At 42.1% G+C, this 12227-nt stretch overlaps 1 protein-coding gene across 3 annotated transcripts in view; it reads right to left on the bottom strand.

The window, feature by feature from the left end:
- The window catches only part of RAP1GAP2 (RAP1 GTPase activating protein 2), a 551082-nt gene that overhangs the window by 164957 nt on the left and 373898 nt on the right, over positions 1-12227 (bottom strand). For all 3 annotated transcript variants that reach the window (XM_075263831.1, XM_075263830.1, XM_075263834.1), the window contains one exon: positions 8186-8270. In XM_075263831.1, the coding sequence (XP_075119932.1) occupies positions 8186-8270 (85 nt within the window). The remainder of the gene's footprint in view (positions 1-8185; positions 8271-12227) is intronic.

Raw genomic sequence — 12227 nt, 5'->3', positions numbered from 1 at the left:
GAAATTGGAAAACCAATTCAAACTCATAAACGTTAATAAGACCAAAGCAATGCTGCACATTTCTGCACAGGGTTCACTGCATTGCACAATATCAGCTCCATCCAAATAGCAATTTGCAGCCAATATGGACACTAAATATGCTGCAGTATAGGTTGCCATCATTGACACAATGCTTTGGTTATTCAGGATTCCACATAGCACAGATCACAACGCCTGATACACTGGTGTGGAATGGTAAGACAGATTTACTATCAAGAAAACTATGTAGCCCTTAGTCACTATACAAGTCCAAACCTAAATCGTATGCACACACCTTCCCATAGTCACACTCCTAACCCTACCACAAGAAGGCTAACTATAAATTATGACAGCAATAATTGTAACATTAGGATCTTAATAAAGCACATTTTCAGTAGAATTAATTTAAGTTTGTAGAATTTAGTGATCTTTGTGACAAAAGTTTTATCTTATCCCTTAAATATTCAAAAAAGGAAACTAGTGACATTTTATTTCTCATTAAAGGGATTCTATCATTAAAATCACATTTTTTCTCAATCACACGTAGGAATAGCCTTGAGAAAGGCTATTCTTCTTCTACTTTTAGATGTCTTCTCTGCGCCTCCGTTGGGTAGAAATCCTGGTTTTCATCTGTGTGTAAATGAGTTCTCCCGCAGCATTGGGGGTGGTCCCCAGCGCTCAAACAGCACTGGGGGTGTCCCCAAAGCTGCGAGAGAAATCTCCAGCGCTGCCTCCATCTTCTTCAGGAATGGTGTCTCTGTGCGTCTTCTTCCGGAGCTGGATTCAAACTTCTTTGCATGGGCAGTTGGCTCTGCCATCAGAACTCAAGCAGAGCCGACTGCACTTGCGCGCGGCCATTTTTTTTGTGGTCACTTATCCCAGATTACTGTGTAAGCGGCCACAAGAAAATGACCCCTTACACCAGGCGGGCATTCGTAGTTGACTCTGCTCGAGGCCCGATGGCAGAGCCAACTGCACATGCGTAGAAGTTTGAATCCTGCTCCGGAAGAGGACTCACATAGAGGCTGTTCCTGAAGAGGATGGAGGCAACGCTTGAGATTTCTCTCGCAGCATTGGGAATGCCCCCAGTGCTGTTTGAGTGCTTGGGACCGCCCCAAGTGCTGCGAGACAACTCATTTGCATACAGATGAAAAGTGGGATTTCTACCGAACGGCGGCGTGGAGAAGACATCTAAAGGTAAGAGAAGAATAGCCTTTCTTAAGGCTATTCTGATGTGTGATAGAGAAAAAATTTGATTTTAATGACAGAATCCCTTTAATCCTGACATTGACAGAAATCTAAAAACCTACAGGGCATCCAATATAGTGGTAAGTATAAGGTAACCATTCTAAGATCGGCCATATATATTTGCAGTTTGGCTGGCAGCTATTCCTCCTGATCTCTCATACACAGGAAAACAATAAGGGGTTGACAATAAGAATCTTAATAAAGTATATTGTAATGTTTTTCTGATGAAGGAAATAAAAAAAGATTGGTGTTTTGTTATATATATATATATATATATATATATATATATATATATATATATATATATTGAGTCACGGGTAAGAGCAATATTAAATCCCAAATTGATATTTTTGAATAGTCAGAATTACATTATTGTGAGAAACAAGAAAAATTTAAAGCAGTAGCTCACCTATGATAAAATCTTCAGGGTGCACGGCTGTGTTGTCCCGGATTCCAAGGGTAGACAGTAAGTCAGATAGCAGAAAATATGTTCCAGTCCGCACTCCTGAGATTTTCTTAAAAATTAACTTTTAATTTTCCATATAAAAAATGGGTAAATCCAATACAAAGATAAATGTGACAGTGAAGAACACAAACGTGCGTTTAAAAACCCATAATGAAGGTCCGGCTGACGCGTTTCTGGGTATGACTAAGGGGTAAAGCATACCCAGAAACGCGTCAGCCGGACCTTCATTATGGGTTTTTAAACGCACGTTTGTGTTCTTCACTGTCACATTTATCTTTGTATTGGATTTACCCATTTTTTATATGGAAAATTAAAAGTTAATTTTTAAGAAAATCTCAGGAGTGCGGACTGGAACATATTTTCTGCTATCAGAATTACATTATGTACACAATATATCTGCTTGAACTTCAACTAATGAAAATCATTTTTTTGTCTTAAAAAAATTGGTGTAACTAAAATCCTATATACAACCAATATGCATCAGATAACTGGCCAGCACTGAAAGTAACCTACTGGGCCAAGTATCCTAATAGACCTGTGTCCTGCCTCTTCAGGCTTCTAGGTCAGGTCAGCAGTACATGACATTATATCAAGTCATTACCTAGAATCCTATTTGTCTGTTATATAAGGAAACCCGGACTACATGATGAGCTTGTAAACATCTCACGTTCTATTCCTACCTGGAAGTGCTGGCAGTCATGTACAGAGATGGTAGGAATTGTTCAGAAGTGGCTCATAACTAATCTGTCTAAACGTCATGTGTTAATTACATCAATGTTATTTCAGATATTCAGTATATGTTGTTTGTAATCTGCACTTCTTGGAATATGGAAATCAGATTTATACAAAGTATAAAACTTTGTATTTGCATGCAATGGGTTTTATCTGGAAATTCACCAACTTCTACCAGTCTAGCCTGGCCAGTCTCCAATGGTCATTAAGCTTCAATACTCCCAGAATGCTCAGGTGTTCTTGGAACGTCCACAGAAGTGAATGAAACATGCTGGGAGTTGTAGTTTTACAACAGCTATAGTGCCAAAGGTAACTGACTCCATCTCAGACGGATACAAATCATATTTTCTCCCAAGTGGGAGAAAGCTTACAAGGCTCACATTTGTCTTGGATTATAGCGACGGTGCCAAAGAGTCGCTGCTAAAGGGGTCGCACCACCACACACAACAAACAAACATTTCACAAACATCATATAAACATCACACAGACAGCACACATACACCAACCCACAAGCACAACACCACACAAATATCACAACACACCACACAAACACCAGACCACTCTAGACACACACAACACAAACACCACCCCACAAATACCACAACACCACCCCATATATACCACATGCACACCACACACGCACACGCAAGGACCACACATGCACGCAAACACACTCAGATGAATGCACACTACGCATACAGACAAACAGAGCACATGCGTACTCGCACACAACTACCACACGGATGGACACTTTCACTGTGCACGCACAAACACATGAATCACATGCGCACATACACGCATACATATACACGGACCACACACTTGCATGCACACACGCATACATACACATGGATCACACGCGTGCACATACATGACACGCACTGACAAAACACATCTGGTATCCTTAAAGGTTGCTTGCACACTGTAGTATTTTTCACAGGCATCCAGGCCATGGATTTGGCTGTTCTATAGACTTCTTTGTGCACAAAGCTGTGAATTTTGCAGGCTCCATAGAAGTCTACGGAGATGTAGAACCCATGGCCCAGAGACTGTAGTGTTACTGTAGTGTGCAAGCAGCCATACTGAGCAGCAATATTGGTCAGGCGAAAACTGCCTCATAGTAAGATTGTCATTATTGCTTACTATACAGGGAGCTTTCATCACTGAAGCCCTACAATAGATAGTTGTGTAGCTGTAAACTAATTTTACTCTTTTGTCCATATACTGCTTATAAATTACAATGGAGGGAGGGGGGATGGGTTGCACTATTTTGTTAATTGGATGTAAATTAGTGGCATAACTAGGAATGATGCCCCCCCCCAATGCTGAAGACCCTGATCGACCTGTCCGCATTCCTGCGCACACTATTTTTCACCATAGTGACCCCTACACACACTATTATACCCCATAGTGGCCCTTGCACACAGCATTATGCCCTATAGTGGCCCCTGCACACAGTATTATACCCCATAGTGGCCCCTGCACATAGTATTATACCCCATAGTGGCCCCTGCACACAGTATTATGCCCCATAGTGGCCCCTGCACACAGTATTATCCTCAATAGTGGCCCCTGCATACAGTATTATGTCCATTAGTGCCCCTGCACACAGTATTAAACCCCATAGTGGTCCTAGCACACAGCATTATGCCCCATAGTGGCCCCTGCACACGGTATTATACCCCATAGTGGCCCCTGCACACAGTATTATACCCCATAGTGGCCCCTGCACACAGTATTATGCCCCATAGTGGCCCCTGCACACAGTATTATCCTCAATACTTGCCCCTACACACAGTATTATGCCCCATAGTGGCCCCTGCACACAGTATTATACCCCATAGTGGCCCCTGCACACAGTATTATACCCCATAGTGGCCCCTGCACACAGTATTATGCCCCATAGTTGCCCTGCACATAGCATTATACCTCATAGTAGCCCCTTCACCCAGCATTATGCTCCATTGTGTCCCCTTCACCCAGCATTATGCCCCATTGTGGACACCCATGAACAATTATTATACTCTGGGGGCTTTTCAGAACCCAGAGTATAATGATCGGAGACCCAGGAGGGATACAAACATAAAAAAACACTGTTATTTACCCATACCTCCAAAGCATCCTGGATTCTGCAGGACATTCATAGATTCGGTGGCCTGTCCCAGGGTCCCAGTCGGTGGGAGGTATGTCCCAGTTTCAACTCATTGGCTTCCAGAGGATGCCGATGAGTTGAATACATAGGCGACTAAGGCAGAAGCTGTCACAGCTCAGCTCCTGCTTTACCGCTGCGCTCTGGCTCCTGCATGTGTGGGCGCAATGTGATGACGTCACATCGCACCTATAACTATGTGAGTGAGAGAGACTGCGAACAGAGCGGCGGGGGAGCATAGGAAGGTGAGTATAAGTGTTTTTTTGTGTTAAACATTGAAGGGAAGAAAATGTAGGAGGCCCATGAAATTGGGGGTAGATGAAGGTGGGGGAGAACAGCATGACATTGGGGCAGATGAAGGGGGGAAGGAACGGCATGACAGTGGGGCAGATGAAGGGGGGGAGAACAGCATGAAACTGTGGGCAGAGATGGGGGGACATGAAACTATGAAACTGGAGGCAGAGATGGGGGGACATCAAACTGGGGACAGAGATGGGGGACATGAAACTGGGGACAGAGATGTAGGGGGAGGGACATGAAACTGGCAGCAGACATGGATGGGGAGGGACATGAAACTGGCAGCAGAGATGGGGGGACATGAAACTGGGCAGAGATGGGGGAAATGAAACTGGGGGTAGAGATGGGGGGACATGAAACTGTGCGCAGAGATGGGGGGACATGAAACTTGGGGCAGAGATTGGGGAACATGAAACTGGGGACAGAGATGGGGGGACATGAAACTGTGGGCAGAGATGGGGGAACATGAAACTGGGGACAGAGATGGAGGGGGAGGGACATGAAACTGGGGACAGAGATGGAGGGGGGAGAGACATGAAACTGGCGGCAGAGATGGAAGGGGGAAGGACATGAAACTGGGGGCAGAGATGGGGGACATGAAACTGGGGGCAGATGGAATGGTGATATGAAACTGGGGGCAGAGATGTGAGGGCATGAAACTGGGGACAGAGATGGGGGGACATGAAACTGGGCACAGAGATGGAAGTGGGACATGAACCTTGGGGCAGATAAAGGGGTTATATGAAACTGGGTGAGAGATTAACGGGTGACTGTAGGAGGAATATATTGTGAAAAATGAATGAGAATGGGTGGAGTCAATATATAAGTGGGCGGAGCTAAATTTGCCATGGCACGCTGCTCGCGCCGCATATTTTGTCCCTCTTTCTGCTTTTCAAAAGTTGGGGGGTATTCTTATCTATTCTATTCTATTCTTATCTATCCCTGGCTTCACTGTACTTCCTGCTGATGGCAGCCATCTTCAATGAGGTCCGGGATGTCACGTGACCCGGGGGCCTGCGTCGCAACGCAAAGGAAACAGGTGAAGTAAGGGACGTCACACAAGTAGGCCCAAAGCCTGCCCAGAGAGGTAAGTAGCACAGTTTTTTATGTTCCCTTACCTCTCCCGGGCCTCCGGTCATTATACTCTTTTCAGACCCTCGAGTATAATAATACTGTTTGTGGGGCGGAGTCACTTACTGATCCCAGCCGCTACCAGGTTCGGTAAGCAAATAGGACCTGTTACCGTCTGGAGTAACTCAGCCAGTAACAGCCTATTAAAAAAAAAACAAAAAAAACAGCGGTAGTGGCTGTCGCCGGACCCCCTAATGTCCGGGCCCTGTGGCCGCCGCTACCGCTGCTACACCGGTAGTTACACCCCTGGTGTACATGTTTTACATGTTTGTGTAAGATGCATACATTTTAATTTTTGATAAAAAAATTGTTCAAAAAATTGTTGTAATAGTTTATACTACATAATTTGTATTGAATATATAAAATCAATAAAAATGTTGAAACGAAAAAAAAAAGTTGTTCACATCAATGTTACAACAAATTAGTAAAATGCCAAAATAATAAAAATTTAAAGTGGGAGAAAAGATTTACTGTAGCTCTGAAAATGTTAATTTGAGTGTGACACTGAAAATTTTACTTTAGCATAACCAAAAACTTTACATATTTTCCGCAAGCGAAGCCGCGGGTATTCTACTAGTATATATATATATATATATATATATATATATATATATATATATTTAATGTGCTAATGATGGAAGTTTCGAAAGTTTCTACATCACCACTGCTGTTTGCCATCAATTCCCACTAAGAACTTGTATTCAATCTCATACTGTATAGCTATACCAAAGTTAAACTTGCCATAATATACAAGGCGGATTAATCTGAGGCATTACAGGGCCCATTGTAACTTAACCGCCCAAGGTTTTTTTCCAGTCCTGTTCTTGTGAATTAACATGGAGTGTGACAGAGTCTTTATGGCAGTACACATAGTCCAAATGACAAAGGGCTTCTCTAAAGTTCATATCCAATATAACCTGTTACTCTTCATTCCATTTTCCTTTCTTGGCAAATCATTGGGGATCCTATGCTGGAAATCGGAGCACTAACAGTAGCAAAACATCTTATTATACTGCTCCAGCATGGCGGGGTAATACTCTGCAAATAGTGTGGCTATGATATATCCTTATTGTAGGGACATTAGCCCAGTCTGAGTGTTTATAACAAGTCTTGTACGACTTAGAATATTGTATCTTAGTGCAACTGGTAGACCGAGGCGCCCCCAAACTACAAGTAATTCCAATTGTGTTGACCTGGACTTTAGTAACTATAGATTAGATGTGATTCTCAATACCCTTTGAACAGCAGACATAACATATACAGCACATTATGGCAAGAGGATCTCTAATAGATTCAATGTAACGCTTAATGTAAAACTTTAACATAGTAATGTTGCATATCAGAAAACCTGATAAAAAAAAAAAAGCTATAAAAAGAGACACAAAAGAAAAGAGACTAACAACTCTGTTCCGGAAAACTGGGCTTCAATGGGCGTATTATCATATAAAAGGGGTCTTTGAACTCTTCAAAGTTGTTTGAAATAATCTCATGACATGTTCCTAGCTTGTGTCACATTGTACATCCTACTCGATTCACTTTCTAGGAGCAGATCATGGAAACTACAGACGTAACAGCTTTATGTAATCCATGCATCATCCACTATCTTCAGGGTACTGTATATACAGAATAAAAATGGGTATATAGATGGACAGACTGCTACAAATGGAGAGAAGACACTGCCCGCAAGTCTTATAATCTATAGGGAAGGAGGACGGAGACAGTAGTTTAGAAGCTTATCAGATGGTAGGGAACTAGCAACAGGTTGTAGACTATTTTGCAGAGGAGGATTTTGAAGATTTTGAAGATGAGGGACAGTTTGATGGGTTGGGGTAGTGAGATCCAAGTATGAAGGATGCTCAGGAGAAATCTTGGAGACAGGTGTGTGAAGTATAGAGAGGAGAGCAAAGAGGTTTGGGGATTATAATACTGTATATAAACATACAGCTTATACAGGTAACTGTATCCCCAAAATCTCCCCGTAGGAACTGTATCAATGCAGCAGTCAGCAAATCTGCAAGCAGCCAGCGAATACGTAAGCACTACAGAAATCAATACAGATGAGACCATAATTATGATGGCGATGTTCATCATCATCGTCATCAACCTCATCATCGTAGTCTGGTGAGATGCGTATCAGCTATTACCTTCATAGTTGGGGGCGCTGTGGCGGGCGGTGACAGGGGGCGATCAGGTAGGGGAACGTCTGAAGAGTTGGACAGCTCCTGTTTCCTGTCAATACAAAATGAATGATTGTTACTGAATATACTTCTTCTATATAAATGATACTTATATTATACAGAAAGCTGAAATAAGCCCAAATTACCCAATACACATACACTGGTATTAATGAGTAGAGGGCTTCTTACCACAGTTTCATTATGGCTTCACAAAGATGAAAAATAAAATCCCAACCAAGGTAAACCGTGATGCAGAAAGTGACACCCAACTTTCCCCACAAGGCGCTACAGGTAAAAATCATTTCAGGTGCTTTTGACTCAGGAAAGAGGAAGACAGATAGCTTTGTGTTTCCATGACAATCTCATTACGCCAAATTTCCCTCGGCCCTCCCTCCTGCAATCTCCCATCTGGCATTAGCTTGTTATGGACCACATTCTGTTTGTCTCTGGCTTTGCTTTATGTGCTATAAAGGATTACACAGAGCGCATATGATAGGTGATGCTGGAGACCAACTAAACACACCGAGGAGAAAACCAGATGACCTATTGTATCTGAGAGCGGGAGAGTGAATAGAGGGGCATGGAAAATACGAGCTATGTTTTCTTATGGCTCAGTGATTATTATGGCTTGCAGGTGCATTAAGCGCTTTGTAAAATGGATCTTAGGGAAAAAAAAGGCCCTTTCACTGAAATACGGGAACGTAGCCTGATGTTATGGCGCAGCAATATTACGAGAAAAGAAGGTCACTGGACGGAAAAATGGCAGGATGAAATTAAAGGCTAAATTCACAGTCTGCAATGCAATGGTATAGTGTAAAGACTGTCTTATGTAAAAGGATAAGCACTTCTGGTCAGATGATGGATCTTAGGATCAATTCACACATGGCATATTTCCTCGAATGCCCCATTCATCTGCATGGACTTTCTGAAATCGAAGCGTTTGCAGCTAGAACAAATCCATACAGATGTTGCAAAGGTAAAGGGTTTTTTTTGCATCTCAGGAAGCCACTGCTAAGGTGGGAATATCTGCTCCCAAGCCTTGACCCCTAGCTCAGGAAATCATAGGAATCGCCAAGCAGTGCCCCTCTATGCTGTTCCTCTAACTCCCATAGAGGTGCATGGGAGTTATAGAAACTGTGTAGCACACTTAGCTACGCTGTTTCTGCAACTGTCTAGGCTTAAAAACAGTGAAGCTCATGTGTGTTACCATATTTCTGGAGCTTAATGTGGGGGTTACAGGAACAGCAGAGCCGCACATCTTGGCTGTCCTACAGAGAGGTTGGGACAGGGAGCAGTTACCCACATTTCAGCAGTGGTTTTCTGAGATGGGAATAGCCCTTAAATCTTTCAAAGTTACAGTGACCCTCCACCCTGCTAAACAATTGTCTATACACTAAACATATGGATACAGTATATACTTTCCCTAAATCCTCCATGCTGCCGCTGCCTCTGTTGATGTTTGGCTCCCTTTCTGTTCAGTTAAAATGGCCACCAACGTCCTCTGAAGAGCGGTGTAAGTTACAGACATGGCCCCAGAACCTTCAGGCCTGTGTCTATCACAGGGAAATGGAGCAGGGGGAAGAGTCAGTGACTTACAGACATTGCTCCACAGGAGGTCAGTGACCATTATATCACAGAACAGAGCAGAAGCCATATGGAGTAACAGAATCAGCGGCTGCAGCACGGAGGGCACCAGGCAAGTGCACTGTATGTGTTTAGTGTACAGTCAATTTGTATAGTAGGGTGGAGTTACACTTTACACAAACAGGGGCAGCAAACGTCTCAAATTTTTTCAATGACTTTGATGTGAGTTAAAGACTGCTGAACATGTATAGACAGATTTAGGCTAAGGCCCCATGCTGCAGAAACACAGCTATTTTTGTTGCAGATTTTTTTGTGTTTTTTGAGCCAAAGCCAAAAATGGCTACAAGAGGAATGGGAGGTATATAACTTAGTTCTACTTCTGCTTTCTGCACAATTCATTCCAATCTTTGGCTGAAAAAATCGCAAAAAATAGCTGCGTTTCTGCAATGTGGGGCCTTAGCCTTAGAGTTGGAGAAATTTCTGCAACAAGCCTGACACATTTCAATTCACCCTTACTTGGTCCGATCAAGTTTGTTGAATGCCATTGGCCAAAAAAAATAATATAGGGGACTCCTCCCCAGTAACAGTAAAAATTGTGAGGATGTAGCTGATGTGCATTAATATTATTAAATAGGAGCCCCTCCGTATTTAAATTAAAGGGAGTCTACCAACACCTACAAACATATTGAATATCCCATATTGAACATCCACCACTGTGTTACAGAGAATATTACAGTGATAAACAACCTTTGTTATGTATGTCACTTTTGTAGATTGGGAGAAAAAACAACTTTGAAGTGATCTGCCATTGAGAAAGTTGGTGCACTGGGGGCGGGACTTCTGCACCCTGCCATTCTAATGCTGTCTATCTCCTGGCTGCACCACCCCATGTTGTGGGAGTAGATCTTCCTGTTGCTATGATATCTTCTAGTGCTCCAGGAGGTGAGGACCCGCCCCCAGTGCACCAAGAGAATCATTTGCATATCTATTCAGAGTTGTTATTATCCAAATTCACAAAAGTGACATCTGTAACAAAGGTATATTTTTTTATCACTGTAATGTGCTTTATAGTGCAGTGGTAGCAGTTTAATATGCTTGAGGGAGGTGATAGACTCTAAGGTGGGAATAAGGACCAGATAATTGTCAGTAAATCCTGCCAATGTGTACAGGACCAAACAAAAATCTAATTTCCAAGAGTACAATACCACTACTACTCCATTTCTTCATTATGAGACATGACATATTGGTTCTTAACATGCATGATCTTTTATACCGTACAGTTTTCCACTGTACATTATATTACTGTTTCCTATACTGGTAAAAGGAAAATGTTTGTTTTGGTACCGTGTTAGCCAGTGGTTATAAAATATAAAAAACAAAAAAAACTTTGCAAGTCTTCAGTAGGTGATACCTTTTTTAATGGCTAACTCATAATGATGACAGAATATGACGTTTCGAAGCTTTCCTCTGAGCTTCTTCTTCAGATATAACTAAAAAACACTTTCTAGAGGCTGCATATTTATGTACAACAGGACACAGGGCTAGAATTACAGGAGGGAGGGGGGAAGAGGCTTATTACTATATACTTATAACAACAATGTGGACAGAAGAGGTGCAAAACCTGCCCGCACATACTGACCACTGACAAGATAGAGATACCAAACTCTAACAGGGAATATCAAATCCCAGGTACGTTCACCTGTAACACACCTAATGTGGTGTATTTGATCATTTGCACCAAATGTTCCACTGAAAATCTGTATGTTGGAGAGACTGGTCAGAAACTCAGAATGAGAATTAATTCACATCGCCATACAATCAAACAACAGAGAACTGATCTTCCCGTGCCAAGTCATTTTTGCCAGGAAGATCATAATATCACCAATGACATGAAAATCTTGATCTTAAAAGGGAACTTTAAATCAAGGAAACAGCGACTGATTTATGAGTACAAGGCCATGACCCTATTCCAGACGTTGGACAATGGGATGAACATCTCACGTGGGTTTATGTCTTTTTATACACATCATTAAGACAGCCATTAAGATAAGAACTGAGGGATCTGGCAATTGATTGTTTGTTGTTATAAGTATATAGTAATAAGCCTCTTCCCCCCTCCCTCCTGTAATTCTAGCCCTGTGTCCTGTTGTACATAAATATGCAGCCTCTAGAAAGTGTCTTTTAGTTATATCTGAAGAAGAAGCTCAGAGGAAAGCTTCGAAACGTCATATTCTGTCATCATTATGAGTTAGCCATTAAAAAAGGTATCACCTACTGAAGACTTGCAAAGTTTTTTTTTGTTTTTTATGTTTCCTATACTGACATTTACTAATACTTTATGTAAACTAATTGTAATAATAGGTGTGATTTACAACCTAAGTTTAAGCTTTGGAGAAATACTATAGAACTCTGATATCCGTGAGAC

Source organism: Leptodactylus fuscus, chromosome 2, assembly GCF_031893055.1.
Source record: "Leptodactylus fuscus isolate aLepFus1 chromosome 2, aLepFus1.hap2, whole genome shotgun sequence".
Taxonomy (NCBI): domain Eukaryota; kingdom Metazoa; phylum Chordata; class Amphibia; order Anura; family Leptodactylidae; genus Leptodactylus; species Leptodactylus fuscus.
The sequence above is the reverse complement of the archived record's forward strand: the minus strand, read 5'-3'. Positions and strand labels throughout refer to the sequence as shown.